Source organism: Aspergillus campestris (genome assembly GCF_002847485.1).
Source record: "Aspergillus campestris IBT 28561 chromosome Unknown P168scaffold_3, whole genome shotgun sequence".
Classification (NCBI taxonomy): Eukaryota; Fungi; Ascomycota; class Eurotiomycetes; order Eurotiales; family Aspergillaceae; genus Aspergillus; species Aspergillus campestris.
The window spans coordinates 1,335,894-1,353,490 of NW_020194338.1; the positions used below are offsets into that span (position 1 = coordinate 1,335,894).

Here is a 17,597-nt window from a genome sequence, read left to right on the forward strand (position 1 = left end):
CGACGTAGCACTTGTTTTGGTCTATATTTCCACTAAGAGCGCAGTAAAATATGCACCTTTCTCCTAAACCCGTCGGACAAGCTTGCCCTAATGACAGAAACGCAACCCCTGACATGCTTCTCCAAACTAATGCGGCAGATTTACAGGACCAGCCACCACACAAGCACCAGCTCCAGATCTACATATTGCTCTTTTCCCCAAGTGCAACACTGGCTTTGTTGTGCTCCACAACCGCAAGTAACCTTCCGTCGGATTCATTCGTCATCTGCCCTCTAATCGCCGCTAGATCAAGAAGTCAGTATCCCAGAAGCGCACCCAACAAGCTAACGCAAACAAACAACCAAGAGGACAGAGGTAGAGAAAAGGGAAGAGGAAATAAAGACAAGTCATACACAATCGCGAACCAATATGCAACAGCTCACAGTGAATCCTCACCCACGATCCCTGCCTAACAGACCTCAGAAAAGTAACATTCAACGTGCGGGACACACCCCCGAATGTCCAAAAGTTGCTCCGGGCAGCCGGGGCCGCACACATGGTCGTGCACAGATCGAAGACGAGCGAGATCAGTCCGCCGTGCATGTTCCCCATGCGACTGCAGTACTCGGGACTCACGCGCATGCGGAACGAGGCGCTGATTTGGGGGCCTGCGGAGGCGTCTATAAGCTCGAGGTGGTCTCGCAGGAGGGATTCATCGATGCTCTGGATTTTGAGTATGTTACTTCTTTCATTTTCTCTTTGTGCTTCACCAGATTTTATCGACTAACCAACCTTCGAGGGGGGGTTCTGCTTGTATGCGTCCATATATGCTTGGATGCGTTGTTTGGGATCACGGATCTCCGTGTCGAACGTGAGACCGGGTCGAGCCAGGATGTCAGCTGTGTATTTGCTTCGAGTGGGGGACATATCGGGCAAGGTGAAGATGTTTGGGAAGCTTCTAAGCTATTCTGCTGTCTCACGATGAGCGTGCTCTGTGAAGGGGCAAGGGAATGGAAGCTTCTTATCCCAGGCGGCTGGGTGTCCGTGGGAACTGGCGGTTAACGACCAAGCCATCCAAGGCAGTAAACCTGTTTTCAATGCATGCATGTACTGGTCAGGTTATAGAATCCGTGCCAGGATGAGTGATACCCCGCGTCTCCGCGATTGTAGAGGAAGCCGATTCGCCGTTGCTGCCTCGGTAGGGACGCAGCAGGTGTGATAGGACTCTATAGAGCATGGTCACATATTTATCGAATAGTTCATATAATCCACAAAGCCCGGCATGATTCCCCGGCGAGCCTCTACATAAGCTTATGCAGGACAAGGTTAGAACGCGCATTTAACAGAGTTCGTATAGAAATGAGAAGACATGAGCTAACTTGATATGGATATACCCCTCCCTATCAGGTCACCCATGAGACAAGATCATCTGCGATACAATCTCTGATGCAGAAAAAGATAGGTAGCAATAGAGTCAACATATTTAATCCTATGTCTCCTTCCGAAATTCCTTTTTCGACAATCTAGCACTAACAACCCCGCCGCGATGGCGCGAGAGCCTAGCAGGGATAATCAAGACACCATCAGAAAACGGAAATGACCCTCGTGGGGGCCACACGAGCTGAAATTCCTAAAAACTCAAGGATTGGACTGGCATAATGAACCATTGTGCCTTCGTTGCGAAGTCTGGGGGGATACAATCATGTCCCTTCGCTCTCGAGGTTCCTAATTCTAGACAGACATGGGATCATCCACCCACGATAGCCAACATATAGCCGCTGACACTCTGAACCGCTCAGTTTCAGAACACAAAATGCGGCGCAGCATGCATGACCTGCCGTTTTAAGGGGATTAGGGGATTTGCAAAGCGGGGCTGAAGTAGCCTTAGCAGGGAGGGACGGGACTTGCGAACCCATAATATAAGTAAGGCTTTCTTTCCTTCAAAGTGAATAATCCCCTTTGGACAGAATAAAGACAGAAAGAAACATATGTCCTGGAGTATGAACATACCGACGCCGAACTTCGCGTTCTCGTTCTCCCCAGGGACCTCACCACCGGGGTCTTCACGGGGGATCTTCACTCCATCAACATCATCAGCATCATCATCACACAGTAGGAGCACCGGAACGTCACCAACCTCCTACCGGACCCCACCCGCCTCACAGGCCCCAAGGACATCGCCTACACCCACGTCCCTGTTTGGCAATCTAAATCTCAATAGCTCATGGCCATCTAGGAACCCACCAGATTCGACCTCTAGAGAAAGGCCAATCCTCGTCCCACGATCGCGCCGAGCCCCCGGTTCAAGTAGGTCACGACGGTCCACTCCCAATCGTGTTAATCGAGGAGGCCTCTTTAGCACATACAGGGACCCAGGTATCCAATCTACGTCTAGCCGGACTTCCACCGACCGTCCGTTTACGTCCGTTGTGGATTTGACGGAAGATGAAGACAATGAAGCGGACGAGACTCTATCCCGTCGGACGTCGATTGACACGGACAATCGAGCAGACGCGTCTCACGAAGAGCGACTTTCCTCAGCGCCTATATACAATAGGCAGCTGAAAGATGGGTTGAGCGAGGTCAAGACCCTGCTCCGGGAGTTGGCACATACAATGCGCCTATCGGGATTGACTGGCAATTCAACCACGAGTCTTCACAATCTGTATAATGATACGAAGAAGATGAGCGAGTTCAGATACCCCGAGACTCGGACGGTGGGATTTATCGGGGACTCAGGCGTTGGTGTGTTTCTATTCCTGTTCTCTCTGATTACCACTGATCTAAACTTCGGGCAGGAAAGAGCTCGGTGATCAACTCGCTTCTCGATCAGGAAAATCTCACACGCTCGGTATGGCCTCGTCTGCTCTGCGACGTATAAGATTATCCATTGACTGATTGCACCAGAGCCGAGACGGATCAGCGTGCACCTGCGTGGTAACCGAATTCCGACACTCAGGCAACAATCACAATCCATACACAATCGAAGCCAGTTTCATGGACACCGACGAGGTAAAAGAGCTGCTGGAAGAGGTTTTGCAGAGCGTACGCCAGTTCCACACCCCCTCCCTGTATAGACAGCTTCGATCATCAGAAGAGCAGACGAGCTGCCGAGAGAAGTCCGACCGCGCGTGGGAAGCCCTAGAGTCGCTATTCAAAAATGAGCCCGAAATGAGTCTGGACTACGTATCCCGCGACGAGGAGGGCGCAGAACTGGCTATTCTGGACCGGCTCGAGCGGTGGGCTCTTCTAGGCTCCGCCCATCGACCAGGGGGTCCGGCCAGTTTGGAGTATTCGGTGGTGTGTGCTGGCTTGGACGAATGCAAGCAGCAGCTGGATGCTCTGACGGCCGATTCGCTTGGAGGGAATAGGCCTGCGTTGTGGCCGTTCATCAAATCGATCAGGTGCGTCTACCACTTTCCACCTTGTTTGGACTTCGTCTAATGGGGTTGACAGAGTGTATCTGGATGCGCCCATCCTGCGTACAGGCCTGGTCCTGGTGGATCTGCCCGGTATTTTACCTCTCTCGATGTCATGAAAGCGAGGCGACTGACATGGTCAGGGCTGCGAGATATGAACTATGCGAGAGTTCGAGCCACAGAGCACTATCTCAACCACAACTGCGACGAAGTGTTCATCGTGATTAACATCGCTCGCTGCATCACAGACCAGACTATCTCGGATATTAACAACCGATGCAGGGACGATCAACCACGTCATATCATCTGTACGAGGTCGGAGGTAGGATTGCTCTCGTATCGTGCATAAACATAACGTTTGACTCCGTACGATCAGGATACTTCCGCAGAAGAAACCGCCCGTGAGCAATCGCCGATAGCTCCGCGAGTACGTGAAATGAACCAAGGCATTTTCCAAGTCAAAGTCCAGCAGAAAGACGCCAATAATTTGAAGAAGAAGGCTACCCCCGCGGAGAAGGAAAGGATTGTTCTGGAAATGGAGAGACTGAGGTCCGTCATCAAATCACTGCACGCTGAGTATGTTTTGACGATTGCATAGGGAAAGAAAAAAAGCGCTCAAGCTAGAGTAAGGCCCTTACCACATGTCTACTACCCACATAGATTCTAACCCGCATACAGGAGAAAACAATTCCTGGTCGAAGAGCGAAACACACGAGTCTCGCGCGAATTAGCCACCAGAGACGGGATCACCCGGGTCTTCTGCGTCAGCAATGCGTTGTACACAAAGCACCGCGATAATCCCGAAGAGCACTCGGAAGCGTATCTTCAGCTCAGTGGGGTTCGACAGCTTCGCAGCTACTGCCGGCTGGTGCCAGCGGATGCCCAACTACGCGCCACGTCCGCTTTTCTGGAGCATCAAGTACCTGCGCATTTGACGTCGCTGCGCCAGTGGACGTTATCCGGGGTCGATTCCGTCATGGTAGAGAAAGCTGCTACTCTTCGACGCGCGCTAGGGGATGCAGAAGCGGCGCTTCGTCAGGTAACACCAACTCTTTCGTTGTAGCGGCGTCTCATGGATCCACTAACACTATTGGTTTGATAGGATTTTATCTCGCCCGAAGCGTATCTTAGAAAGGCGTATGCAAACTTGAGCCATATATTTGCTCAAGATATCATCAACAAAATCCGTACGTCTGTGTCCCCAGGCCGTGAATTGGGACCCGGTCGATCTCTAATCACATCACAGGGGTCTGTGACAGCGAGTGGACAGAGCATTGTGTAGAAGTTAGCGAGGAATGGAGAGGAGTGAGGTGTTCCATTCTTTCTATCTGTATATAGCTGACTCGTCGCTGATCCAGTGGCATTCCGGGACCTATGCCGCGTGGTGTCGCAAGTTTGGGACCTACAGCACCAATGCACAAGATCGCTACTGCTGGAACAAGTCGCTGGCCCAGAAGCCGCGTGAATATCTCGGCCCAGGCTGGGATCATATCATCGAATATTCGGAATCAAGTATAGAGTCCTTGGGTTTAGATACCTCTCGCACGTTTGATAGGATGCGGCGTGCACTGGCAGGTGAGTACCTGATATTTCTCTTCACATCAATCGATATTCAAGATAAGGGAAGATAAGAAAAGAAAAGTGGAGGAGTTATACTGACCTTCCTCAACTCAGAGCATCGGAATTTAGCCCCCCAGGCCATTGGAAACCTTCTCACCGGCTTGGAGGCCAGACAGAAGTGCATCACAGATGAGATTCAAGACGCCTTTACCAGGATCATTCAGAGTTTGCAGTGAGATCCTCCAGTCTACCTGGCTTCACACAGATGTCATGCTAAGTACCGAGAAGCCTCCTCAAAAGAGACACGCTTTATGGACACGCTAGTTCCGTCATGGCAGGCCTCATGCACCCTGCCTATATAAAATGCAATCGTGTGTTTGGTACGTCTTCCCCTCTCATCTCCTACCAACATCAGCATGAATTCCACAGACTCATCCAAGAATTCTCATGCTTGACTTATAGAGTCAGGAAAAGACAAAATCCGCAAAGACATCATCCACGACCACTTGGAGCAGTCTCGACTATTCGCAAACTACCGGCAAAGAAGCCGGGACATGTATAAGTCCGCCGTGACAGCGGACTTCGCCGACTTACGGCGGAAGGTCCACGAACACGTGAAGATGGTAATCAGAGACGTGCGGGCGGTGGTACTTGCGGATGGGGAGGCTCCAGAGGCGGAACAGGCTCCGGCATTGGCGGAAGAAATGGGCCGTCAAGTGAGTCGTGCCCTGGAAAGCGCTGCGCGCGCTCAGGCTGTTCTGGAGGGGCTGGTTTCGCACTAAGGAGGTTCAATCATTGCTCCTCTTGATTGGGGTCCAAGATTGGGGTGTAGATATGTGTAGGACGTTCAAGATACAAATTGCGAAGCATAGATAATACGATATTCTTCTTCCCACTAGAGTGTTTATGTGGAGGAAGGGAATGGAAACGCATCCTTAGCGACGAAATTGATGCTATCCAGAGTTATGGAGAACCTTTGCTTGATGGTGGCAAATACAAGATGGAAAACAGTGGAAAAAGGACTCTGCAGACGCTGTCGGTCAGCCGACATGCCGACCGATTGCATTCTTCCACGATTTATAGACACACGCCGGCGCATATTGCTACGGAGTATATACACCATGAACAAACGATGAATCTGAGTAAACAGGACACATACCATTCGCTCTACAATAGGAACTGAGCTCATATCTATTTCCGGCTCGTCGCGCCGGCGCGTTTGGACAGGCGGGCCAAAGTGGATTTTCGCGATTGCTTGCAGCTTGGGGGGTCTGCGAGATGTTACTATTGGTTATTTACTTCTAACCGTGAATAGCGAGTTTGGAGGTGAGTGTTTTGGTAAGTCTGGGTCTGTGGCGAGGTTCAAGCCCTAGATCAAACAGGATCAGATTAGATTTGATAACAGCAGTGATTGCTTGTGTTGAACTACAGAGTATAAAAATAGTTATTTACCGATCATACCATAGCTGAGACCAGATCAGTGTGCACCTGCGTGATAGCTGAATTCTAATACTCTGATAATGGCCATGATCTATACATGGTTCAAGCCAAATTCATGGACTCTGACAAAGTAGAATAGCCACTGAAAAAGCCACTGCAGAGTATTCTCAGTTCCATACCGACTCTCTCCACCAACAGCTTCAATTCATGGAACATAAGACGACCAGTTGAGAGATATCTGATGGAGCGCATTCTGTCTCAGAGATTTGGCAAGGCTTAGGCATGCCAGACATGCAGAAGATCTCGTGCAAACCTGAGGAAAGTCGATAGAGTTGAGATGTCGCGTTCTGGAACAAAGCCACGGCAAGGGCTGATGGTTCTTGCCTTGGGCATGTTTAATTCAAGTTGAGTTTGCTTGCGGTGAGTTTCTTTGATAGAGAATGAGGGTGACGCTGGGTGGCGTGGATATGGTACCTCTAGGAGGGTCCTGTGTGCGGAGTGGTTATATAACTTTGCCAATGAAGCGTGGAGGATGTGCAAGGTGGCAAGAAAAATTAACAAGAAGACTAATGAACCACTAATATCCATGGTTGATGTTGGATTGCCGATCTTGCACCAGCAAAGGAGTCGTCTGTGTCCTCTGTCTAGGGCAAGGCTGACTTCGCCGCGGCTGTGTCTGTGGGGCAACGCGTCCGTCTTTTATATCTGCACTGGGACAGCTGGACGTCTAGATCCTGAAATCTATCTCAGTAACTGCCAAAAACACCCTCGACTCTACTTTTTCACACTCGATGGTTCCATCATGGATAACCCTCATGATTCCAACAGCTCCCAGACCAGACCCGAAGAGCAGAATGATGATCCACCGGCGGACACTCTCAAGATGAAAGAGACGCAGGGCTTGCATGAAACCACACCCGACCACCATCTGAGGCGCCGGAAGCGGGCCCTGTGGCTTCTCTTGCTCTATCTACCGGTGCTGATCCTCCCGTGGATCTTCACCTGCATTATGATGTTTCGCCCGATCATGAAACCTTCATATATCAACCAGTCAGGGGGTTATTCGATGACCGACATTCATGTCATGCGACGCTGGAATACCGCGACGGATATTCTCCATAATATTGCTTCGATTCTGGCGGTCCCGATCGTCTCGGCTCTTCTGGCCTACGGTGCGGTCATCTACACCCAGCGTCGTAAAGCGAGCCAAGACCTGAATATCCGACAGATGTTTGCTCTTGCCGACCGGGGCTGGACAGATATCCCCACCTTGTGGTTTGCGCTCAGGAAACCAAGCCAAGAGCAGTCTTCTCGGTATCTGGGGTATGGGGCTTTGCTCATTCTTCTGGGTACGCGCAATGACTCAATTGATGTTCGAACCAATCTCTGAATGACTTGCCTTTACAGCTGCCATCCAGCCTCCTTTACGTCAGCTTTTAGTCCAAGACGAGACAATGACCGTGATCACATGTGATGACCAGCCCGTAGCAACCAGTAACGACGACCCGACATGCGATACGCTGGACTTACAGACGAAGGTCGTTGGCTATGACCCGGAACCGCAGGTCCTTGAGATGTGCCCGCAGAATATAGTCATCCAACGGACCCGCAATAAGATCATCGATGTCCGGCGGCTCGATGTCCAGCCCCACCTATGGCGACAAGTTCACGAGGACGATAACTATCCCGTCGAAGATCAGTTGATGAACAGTTTTCAGTTCTACTATGGTGGCAAATTTTCACCGGATGAGGATTACGAGAAGCGCCGCTACTTTATATCGTCGCTCAGAAATGGTACCACGACTGGCGTCCTTCGCGAGCATGCGATCCGGATGGACACCGATGTGAAGTGCACCATAGACAACAACTTTCCGGACCATTGTGCTGGAGACAGACCTTTTATCACGAACTTCACAAGTCCTGCTCTGGAAGTTGCAGTTTGTGGTGAGGGCACCTACGACCGGTTTCCTTGGAAGAACACCCGGGATAAGCAGGAAATCAAGGAGCGTCTTTGGATGCGCACCAAGGTCAATGTAGACACAGTTCGGCAGCATGAGACTGTTAATATGAATCTAAGGTCTGCCGAAAACTTCACAATGCGCTGCGATGCCACATCAAGGAGAGGATGGTTCGAGTTGGGGAACTATCAGAACAAGTATTCTTATCAGCCAATGCTCAGGACTTGGCCAAGTTCGGAAACAATGAAGAGCAATTTCAACGACTTTGGCATCAATAGAGGGGAAACGTATTGGCCCATAAAGGAGTAAGGTTTCCCCCATGGATCCCGGCCTCGTCGGGGCCAGATATCAGATATAATAACACACACGAATATAGAGAGCCACCACCTAAGTCGGACCCCTTCACATCTGAAGCTTCCTTGGATCCTTTCTGGACGTATAAGCTCCAAACCCCTGGGCCGCTGTTGTCTGCCGCCTTGGCCCTCTTTGGCAACGGAACTCTTCTTCACACAGCGCGAGAGGCTAGCAAGGACCAACAACAGCAGACCGCCCTCCACATTTGCCACCATTCAATCATTCCCTTTATGCTATACAACCGAGACAGCGACCTGAGCCATGACTTGCTAACACACCAGTGTGCCAACGTGGACACAGATAAAGAGTATGTAAAGTATCTCCTCCTCCCGGGGCTCGTTGGAGGCTTTATGCAAATGCTGCATTCTCCAGCCGCCGCAGAGCAGCTCTTGGAGTTGACAGCCTTCTTCGCTAGCGAAGCGCTGCTGATGACAACTGCCGAGGTATCGCTCTCGGAGTCCAGGAAGATATACACCTCAGAGGGCTCCACAATTCTGAAGCCGGAAAAGTCAATCCCAGGGTTAATCGTCATCTCGTTCCTCATTTGCCTTCAGGTCGCCGGGCTGTTGGTCCTAGCCAGATTCATCTACTCGGCGCCTTCGTGGACATTGATGTTTGATGCGAAGGCGCTGGCGAGAATTGGCGCGCAGCTTCACGATCAGGGCAAAGACTTGGATGACGTCTCTGTGAGCGGGGTGGTGGGAATTGGGGAGCGAGAGGAGCTCCACAGGCCGCGAGGGGCTGGACCGCCTATACGAAAGCGTGTGAAGGTTCTGGCATTAGGGGAGCCTGGAACTATCTCGAACTCGTCCGCTTGTGAAAGGTTATGTTAGATCGGAGTTTTCCTTCTGTCATTTAGTTTAAGGCGTTCCTGGTCCCTGGTCATCTCGAAGTAACTATTTGTTCGAAACATTGAAGTTTCTAGAGCTTGCAGATACTGTAGGCATTCGGAACCACATTGATAGATTATAGATTATAGCTCCACGGAATTTATTTGTTGCTCTCAGAAGCAGTGGTTGTGCTGGTGCGGATAGCTAAAACAATGGCGAGCTGGATACCCTGATGTTAGCACTCTTAGCCTCACCACAGTGATATTTATTGATAGGTATCCCCTTCCCCACCAGACAGGCCATGGACCACTAGTAAGCTTGGTCTATTCGGACAGCAGAAGAAGCTTGAAACCCCTGAAGAAAAGGGCCAGACCGTGGATAGGGGAAGCAAAGATGCCACCGTGCCATCAGTCGTCACAGCAGGATAAAGAGCGGATGACATTGTATATGGATTTAGATAAGGTCACGTTTCCAACGGCGAAACATGTAATGAATTACTGACGGGCTAGCTGTGCTTAGAGAAGCGCTTTTTGGAATTGAAGGTGTGATATGTTTGCTTAGCCAAGGTAGGTTCGCGCCACCATTCAAATACCATATAGCAGGGATCTGAACGCGCAAGATAGTCACAGACACGGAGCACCAAACCAGCATTATACTCCTAGGTTATCCTCGTTTTCATCCAATCTTCGTGTACTCGATGTCTTGTAAAGCAAACATCACACGGTGGCGCAAACTAATCCTGTAGGTACCCCTGCAGCCCCAATGCACCATCCAATAATGTAAAGAAACAAATCAATCCTGCCGCCCGACCCTGGGCCAATTTCGGACCCCTACCTGCGCGTCAGTGAAGCTGATACGACACGTTTTAGCATCCCCTTGGTTTTCTCACAAGAGCTCGATTCCTACCGGGTTCATGGCTCCACAACTTGGGTCGATTCCGCGCTGTGCTTCCTCTGGTCGATTAGGACCTTCACTTCAATGAACCCCTATTTGGCCTCACGGGAACCGTCAAATATCTGCTCAACCAATCTCGGACCAGAACTTCAGTATCATGGTATCAGAGCAGAAACAACAATTAAAATGCTACAGCAATCGTTCATGGTATATACGCCTGAGGCAGAGTTGGAGTTTGATACCGCTATGTACCAGTTTAGCAGCCCTGGCGATGGGATGGTACCTCCCTATGTCCCGATTTGAAGACCCATTAGAAAATTCGTTGGATTTTTTTCGGTCGATCGATAAAGACAGTGCCTGGGTGAGTCACCGAGAGGAGGTGAAAGGTGCCTTCGTCACCAGTTGGGATGCGTACACGAAATATGCCTGGGGTCAGTTGTCTCTTCACTTTCACATCTGCACTTGGTCTATAGACGATGCTATCTTACGTCAATATTTTTCTGAAAACTGAACGTGTGCATTAGGGCAGGATCGTTTCCACCCAATCTCCAAAACGGGCTCTCAGATGAGTCCCGACGGTCTAGGGTGGATGATCGTCGATAGCTTAGGTACCCTGATGATCATGAACCTGACCACTAGTCTGTCCGAGGCACGGGAATGGCTTCAGCATAGCTTGACTTACGATAAAAATCAGGACGTAAACACCTTTGAGATGACCATCCGAATGCTTGGGGGCCTGTTGTCTGCGCACTACCTGTCCACTGCACTCTCAGATGTGTCATCCCACAATGATCATATCTACCTAGCCAAAGCAGTCGACCTAGCAGACCGGCTTCTCGGCGCATATAAATCCAAATCCGGCATCCCATATGCCAGCGTCAATCTCGGAACCAAAGAAGGGCTTCGGTCCCACGCAGATGGCGGAGCTTCCTCAACTGCCGAGGCCACCACTGTCCAGCTAGAGATGAAATATCTGGCCTTTCTTACTGAGAACGAGATTTACTGGCGCAAAGCCGAGCGCGTTATGGAGGTTGTAGATAGTCACCGCATGCAAGACGGCCTCCTACCTATTTTTGTGCACCCAGACACCGGGAACTTTCACTACAAGGAAATTCGTCTCGGGAGTCGTGGGGATTCATACTATGGTATGTCTCAACCTCCGTTGTACCTTGCAGCATCGAACTCACCCAGCAACAGAATACCTCATCAAACAATATCTCCAAACCTCTGGGCAGGAACCCGTGTACCGCGAGATGTGGGAAGAAGCTCTAGCCGGTATCCAGCAACATCTTCTCGCCACTACCAAGCATTCAAATCTCCAGTTCATTGCCGAGCTCCCACAGGGTATTGGTCGACCACAATCCCACAAGATGGATCATCTCGTTTGCTTCTTACCGGGGTCAATCGCGATCGGCGCGACTGAGGGCCTGACTGAAGCGGAAGCACGCAGGCTACCTAGCTGGAATTCCAAGAAAGAACAACAAATGCAACTGGCGCGGGAGCTCATGAAAACATGTTGGGCAATGTACGCAGTGACGAACTCTGGTCTAGCCCCAGAGATAGCCTGGTTCAATGCCAATGACGACGACGGCATCCGATCATCCTCTCGACCCAAAAGCGGAGACGATAAATCCGCCTGGAAGAAAGACCTGATCATCAAACCTCGGGATGCGCATAACCTACAGCGACCCGAGACCGTGGAAAGCCTTTTCCTCATGTATCGAGTGACAAACGACCCTATCTATCGCAAATGGGGATGGAAAATCTTCCAGGCGTTCCAGAAGCACACGGTTGTGGGTGACGGGGAGGGGTACACTTCTTTGCAGGATGTCACGACTGTTCCGGCACCGCAACGCGATAACATGGAGAGCTTTTGGCTGGTGAGGACGAATACCCCCTTGGCTTCCGTGGGATTCGATCATTGCTAATTCGACCTAGGCCGAGACCCTGAAATATCTCTATCTTCTTTTTTCGCCCAGGGAATTCCTCCCGCTCACCGAGGTGGTTTTCAACACCGAGGCCCATCCCTTGCCTCGATTCAAGCAGACCAGGTTCCAGACGGGCTGGAAGCGGAGGATACCTTCTTAGGTCTTTCTCATTTGGACTTTGGTTGTGAAGCGATCTCAAGGCAGGCACTCGGAGATTAGGCAAGGATTGATGAAGATAGTCAGGATATTGCAGAGATCGACTATATGGAGACTAGGTACCTATGTATAGAAAGGTTGACGAATTATATGACGAAGCAAATGTATACACTGCAGAACTTGCAGCAGTGGGAACTTTTATGCATAATCGGTGACGCGTTGGACTGTGGCAACCACTACTACCACTGTACAAATGTGCAGACCACTAGAATTGTGGCCACATAATTTACATATATTGCTTATAGACAATGGCATGGCATGCTTATATACAGGGTATAAACTAGTAAGGACATTTCCCAACTTAGTGTTCGGGTTAGACCTCCAGTTATTTTGCAGACACCAGAGCTACGAGGGTGACTCCCGGACGATATTCAACGCGAGCCATCATCCGTAAATCTCGGGGCTTCCTTGTCTGGATCTTCAAAGACAGCTGTCCAATGCGCCCGTACATCATCGCAGAGCCCAGTTTTTGACTTCCACGTCTCAAACACCGACTCCATACTGCAGGTCACTTCCAAAGTCACCTCCCAGAACTTCCTCTCAGCATCATACCCAATCCTCTCCATGGCCTCGGGCGGATGAGTCCATAATCTGGTGTGTTTTCCATCAAATCCATGCAGCTTTTCGCCTAGCAGGCTCTTCCCCGGGTTGAATTCCGGGGCCCAGCGTGGACGAACAAGGCCCGGGGAGGGTGGGACACCGTTGGATCCTGGGTCCTCCATTTCCCCTGGCTCGTGAGATTATAGTCCTGGATGGGATCGGCTTGAATGTACCCGGCGTTAACGGCAGTGCTGGGATTCCAAGGGGTGACGTTTCCTAGGTCCACGACTGCTTCGCTGACAGAGTAAAACGTGCTGTTGAGGGCGGTTGCGGCGTGAAGGAAGGTGTCTTTGTCGCCTGCCCCAGGGGCGCCTTGGCTGAGTAGTGGGTAATAGTAGTCCGGACCGTAGTAATTATAGTACACAGCGAGGAGTAAAGTATGAAAATGAGTTGTTTTTGAAAGAAGTAGCACTCCTGCTTCTGTCGCTTGTCGAGCAGTGGATGGAGGCGCCGGTTGGCGGGAGATATCAAAGTACACAGGAGCAGCTGTATTCGCCCAGAAGTCCGGCCAGGTCACAAGCCCAGTCGATATAAAAGGCTCAGAACTAAGGATTGGCGCGGGGTTGTGTATAGGGACACAGTCTGCGTCTAACCAGAGAAACTTCTCGAATGAGGAGAACAGCATCGCAAATGCTTTGAGCTGAAAACCCTCGATAGGATGAGCGTCATCCTGGCCTGTCAGGATCTCGGAGAGAACAACGCATTTTACCCCCAGAGGGGGTAAGATCACCTCACAAATATGTGGTTCATACTCGGACGAGTCCTTCATGAAGAGCTCGACCGGCAAATCCGATCCTGTTTGCCGCAGCAAATGGAGAGACACTATAAAAGTGGGTAAGTATGACCCGCCGGCGGATGACACTATCCCCACCGTTCCCGGGACGTAGGCACGATCGACATTTAGATCGCGGATATCCTGCACAAAGCCATCGTGTGCGGCTTGCAGAGGGAGTCGAATCTCGTCCGCGTTCGCAATGTGATTTTCTCGCGCGACTTCATTGATGGCGTTGAATCGTGGGAGGCCGACGCTGCCTCTCAGGGTCGGCTGAGCCCCGTCTGGCGCATGCTGTTCTAGCAGGAAATGGAGTGATTGCCAGAGCCGGGCGCGACGATCGGAAAGGGGGGAGATCCAATTAAAGCTGTGGGACAGCTGACGCCAGGGATAGTTCGCACTAAGCAGGAAGAAAATGACGGCCAAGACCGCAAGGATGAACCGGCGTGGAGCCAACATGGTGGAAGCTCCCGCATCTTGAATGTCAACAGCAAGGAGGGGGTTACCTGGGTATTTAAGTAGTCGTTCCAATATATAGAATGCTTGAATCGATCAGGGATCTTGCATATAGTCCGCTCAAGCCAGGTTCTCCTCTCAATCTCGTCTTGCAGTGGCGTAGCTTCGTGATGTTTCGCATTAGCTTCCATTTAGGGGCGGCTAAAGCGTTGTGATACAGAACAAACGCCTCCTCATTTCCTCAAACCCTTCTAGTTAGGGAGGATGCATTAATCAATGCTTTTTATGGAGCAGGGGCAGTGCTATTGCATTATTCTTGGCTGGTTCTTTAATGCGAATTACTAAACATTTTCCAGGTTTGACCTACTACAACATATCTTCATGGATCTTATATGACGTTGCTAAGTACCTACATCTATAGTTGGCATTACGATAGGTAAGAATCCACATCAAGAGAGATGCACTAGTGGCGTATTGTCAACTCATCCTAAGTGGTTCTTTCTAGTTACAAACTCTAATCCTTATACTTTATTTACCCTTAATATCAAGACTCGGAAAATTATCGGACAATACCTATATTATTTTTTTAATTTTTTCATAAGTATATATCTCGTGGGGGGTTTGTATTCTGCCCCTGTTCGGTATCATGAAAATAGGGCTAACACTAGACCACTGCTAATTGATCAACAAGATACCAGAGATGATATGGACTATAACTTTTGAGCATACAGGAATGGAATCAGTTATAAATTATCATTTCTATTAGCTCTTTATTCTACACTTATCAACTGAATCTTCTAACAGGAAACCAAAGTTATTATGAAGGCTGTAGCCTCGGATACAACTCTAACCCTCATGAACGAAGCACGACTATCACTCAGCTACTCAAGGTATCGTGGCACTTTTAGCATCTGTAAGTAACATAAGTCAGTGATTTGGACATAGCGAAGTTCCTGCAAACAGGGCTGACATTATCATGTAGTCGTGTCGGTGCCATATCACTGGTTATTAGAGGGCTGTCTAATAATATAACTAGAACCAATACTAGTCACCAGAACTAGATCATACCTCGGTGACAGTCATACTATCAAATTTCAACATATGTCTGTGGTGAGGAATTTACTAGCTAAAAGTACCGCCACCTGCTTTGCTTCATGAATGACTACCATATCAGATAACAGCTTTCAGCCGAGGGTCACTATAAGCAAAACATGATGTAAACATCAAAGCCTAATTACTCAAAGGAAAGACGTTGTACATCTTGCATCCTTACGTGTCAATTTCTTACTCTGCAAGATTCGGAAATTCAAGCCCTGAAACCACTAGGATTTTTCTCCTGTTGGGGAATAAGAGTCTAGACTACTGGGGGTACAGCGGATCCCCAAGGTCTGGTCGGTGAGAATGCCAGCAGATCATAGTCAAGCCATCAAGGGCAAGTTTGCGTTCAACACACATGCATGCCCTGGCCAGCTATAGAATAACGGCCAGTCCACATCCTATAGCCCATTCGGCAAAGCTCCCTCGATGGAACACAGCAGGAGTGATATCAACAAAGACCAAACTTCTACGTGGATCCATACCTTTGAATGTTCAAAACTACAACAGTAAACAAATAGACTCTATTCACAAGATTGGTTCGTGAGCCTAGCAAACTACTTCTCATGATGGATGGATTACACTGTCCGACGTCGCACCGCATGCCATCAGAGCCAGGATCCGGGACGAGACTTTGATTCTATTCGTTGTGGTAGTTGCGTAGCGATGTCTCTACCGAGTAGTGTAATTTATGCTCTGGTATGGGTTAGTCGGTGTAGCCCTGGTTTAGATCTATACTGGAGTTCAGTAACAGATAGGTATATAAGGTCCCCCAGCGACACTCACCACCATCGTCTCTTCCAACTCCCACCTCCCTATCCCAGTCAAACTCGCTCAAAGGGACGAAGAGAGAGATGTTCAATCAAGAGCAATTACAATGACCAGATACCATAGCCTCCCTCACTCCCACAGCACCATCCTCCGCAACAACCCTCACCGATCCAGATCCAGAGATAGCGTCACTCTTTTCAGCACTGACCTTGACTCTTCCGAGTCTGATTTCTCTCTAACCTACGAGTCCGACGACGAGGGAGAAGAAGACGACGACGAATCCGAGTCTAAATTCGAATCGGACTCCAGCTTCAGCTCCAGCTCCACCCCAAACCACCCACACCACAAACATAAAGCCCAAAAAGCCCAAACACACAGCCAACGAGCCTCATTTGCCAACATGAGGGCAGAAAAGACCGCCACATGTAGAGCCTGCGGGGGCATCATGCCTTTTCAGTCCAGGTCCAAGTCCAAGTATGTACATCTTTCATATTCCTCTCCATCTCTATCAGAAGAGTCTATATTCCTGAATTTCCGAATACTAATTAGTGGCAAATAATAGTAGTAGAGTTGAAGTACATATCCGAGTTGGAGAATCATCACCCACTTCATACAACTACACCACCAACAACAACTATTACTGTCGATGTGGTTCCAGCCCTATAAGGGAAAGAGCTTCATCACGTCATTTCCATCCATGTGATCGCACTCCAGCGTCGCAACACTTTCACACGCAGCTTCGACAGCGGAATCATGTTCACCAGCATTATTATAGTCACAATCATGGCCATAATCATGCCCACAATCACAGCCACACAAGACAGCAAAGCCCCTACTCCCCAACTATGCATGGAGTCCATTGGAATGGTTCTGCCGCTGCTACGGCTGGTTCTCACTCTCACTCACAGCATACTCGCGCGCATGCGTTGGTTCATGGTAATGGTCATGGCTATGCCCGTGTCCGCACCCATTCCCAGGGTCACACCCAAGCTCATGCCCACGCCCATGCTCAACGATGGGATGAAGGATCTCAGGGATTAGGGGGTCGCTGTCGGGTTGGGTTTGGTGGACATAGACATGGACATCATCCGTTGCATCTTCATCAGCATCAGCATAGACATCTACAGCATCATGATCATCATTATCATGGTCATGGGCGTGTTCTTGGCCATGGTGCCGGGAGATGGGTGTAGGGGTGCCGTTTGAAGGGGCGTTTGATCGAGGTGGAATTTCTGGTGAATACAAATGATAGATCAATAGATAGCAATCATTTTTTGCATACGAGTATCTACAAATCGTTTACTATATTGGGATAATAGTGATAA

At 49.7% G+C, this 17,597-nt stretch overlaps 6 protein-coding genes across 6 annotated transcripts; 4 read left to right on the top strand and 2 right to left on the bottom strand.

The window, feature by feature from the left end:
• Window positions 1-81: 81 nt before the first annotated feature.
• P168DRAFT_116012 (PaaI family thioesterase) lies at window positions 82-1,067 on the bottom strand. Its single transcript, XM_024832587.1, has 2 exons — window positions 772-1,067; window positions 82-702 (listed from the first exon to the last, which is right to left on the bottom strand). The coding sequence occupies exons 1-2, from the start codon at window positions 904-906 to the stop codon at window positions 283-285; spliced, it is 555 nt and encodes a 184-aa protein (XP_024695199.1). The 5' UTR covers window positions 907-1,067; the 3' UTR covers window positions 82-282.
• P168DRAFT_325458 (uncharacterized protein) lies at window positions 779-5,822 on the top strand. The gene is made up of 16 exons (XM_024841002.1): window positions 779-1,192; window positions 2,096-2,176; window positions 2,240-2,286; window positions 2,348-2,724; window positions 2,778-2,830; window positions 2,887-3,383; window positions 3,436-3,491; window positions 3,542-3,720; window positions 3,775-3,974; window positions 4,077-4,437; window positions 4,501-4,585; window positions 4,645-4,703; window positions 4,757-4,973; window positions 5,073-5,190; window positions 5,247-5,338; window positions 5,421-5,822. Exons 1-16 carry the CDS (start codon window positions 1,085-1,087, stop codon window positions 5,738-5,740), a joined length of 2,850 nt encoding a protein of 949 aa, XP_024695200.1. The 5' UTR covers window positions 779-1,084; the 3' UTR covers window positions 5,741-5,822.
• A 1,378-nt stretch (window positions 5,823-7,200) lies between these two features.
• Window positions 7,201-9,968, top strand: P168DRAFT_339883 (uncharacterized protein; the record flags this gene model as incomplete). The annotated part of the gene is made up of 4 exons (XM_024841782.1): window positions 7,201-7,747; window positions 7,806-8,475; window positions 8,733-9,396; window positions 9,816-9,968. 4 exons carry the CDS (start codon window positions 7,201-7,203, stop codon window positions 9,966-9,968), a joined length of 2,034 nt encoding a protein of 677 aa, XP_024695201.1.
• A 513-nt stretch (window positions 9,969-10,481) lies between these two features.
• P168DRAFT_249423 (glycoside hydrolase family 47 protein) lies at window positions 10,482-12,693 on the top strand. The gene is made up of 4 exons (XM_024834168.1): window positions 10,482-10,865; window positions 10,959-11,579; window positions 11,632-12,314; window positions 12,373-12,693. Exons 1-4 carry the CDS (start codon window positions 10,592-10,594, stop codon window positions 12,520-12,522), a joined length of 1,728 nt encoding a protein of 575 aa, XP_024695202.1. The 5' UTR covers window positions 10,482-10,591; the 3' UTR covers window positions 12,523-12,693.
• Window positions 12,694-12,872: 179 nt separating this feature from the next.
• P168DRAFT_309514 (nucleotide-diphospho-sugar transferase) lies at window positions 12,873-14,409 on the bottom strand (the record flags this gene model as incomplete). Its single annotated transcript, XM_024839308.1, has 3 exons — window positions 12,873-13,216; window positions 13,252-14,317; window positions 14,393-14,409. The coding sequence occupies 3 exons, from the start codon at window positions 14,407-14,409 to the stop codon at window positions 12,950-12,952; spliced, it is 1,350 nt and encodes a 449-aa protein (XP_024695203.1). The 3' UTR covers window positions 12,873-12,949.
• Window positions 14,410-16,378: 1,969 nt separating this feature from the next.
• On the top strand, window positions 16,379-17,313 carry P168DRAFT_316607 (uncharacterized protein; the record flags this gene model as incomplete). The annotated part of the gene is made up of 2 exons (XM_024840030.1): window positions 16,379-16,746; window positions 17,010-17,313. The coding sequence occupies 2 exons, from the start codon at window positions 16,379-16,381 to the stop codon at window positions 17,311-17,313; spliced, it is 672 nt and encodes a 223-aa protein (XP_024695204.1).
• Between the last annotated feature and the right edge of the window lie 284 nt (window positions 17,314-17,597).

Excerpts from the sequence above, each read along its gene's own strand:
- P168DRAFT_116012 (XM_024832587.1), bottom strand. The coding sequence starts at position 906 with ATGTCCCCCACTCGAAGCAAATACACAGCTGACATCCTGGCTCGACCC. Across the intron at positions 703-771 it reads AGCAGAACCCCCCCTCGAAG|AGCATCGATGAATCCCTCCT; the intron begins GTTGGTTAGTCG and ends CTCAAAATCCAG.
- P168DRAFT_325458 (XM_024841002.1), top strand. The coding sequence starts at position 1,085 with ATGTACTGGTCAGGTTATAGAATCCGTGCCAGGATGAGTGATACCCCG. Across the intron at positions 3,492-3,541 it reads GGTCCTGGTGGATCTGCCCG|GGCTGCGAGATATGAACTAT; the intron begins GTATTTTACCTC and ends TGACATGGTCAG. Across the intron at positions 5,191-5,246 it reads AGGATCATTCAGAGTTTGCA|CCTCCTCAAAAGAGACACGC; the intron begins GTGAGATCCTCC and ends AGTACCGAGAAG.
- P168DRAFT_249423 (XM_024834168.1), top strand. The coding sequence starts at position 10,592 with ATGGTATCAGAGCAGAAACAACAATTAAAATGCTACAGCAATCGTTCA. Across the intron at positions 10,866-10,958 it reads GTACACGAAATATGCCTGGG|GGCAGGATCGTTTCCACCCA; the intron begins GTCAGTTGTCTC and ends CGTGTGCATTAG. Across the intron at positions 12,315-12,372 it reads ACATGGAGAGCTTTTGGCTG|GCCGAGACCCTGAAATATCT; the intron begins GTGAGGACGAAT and ends AATTCGACCTAG.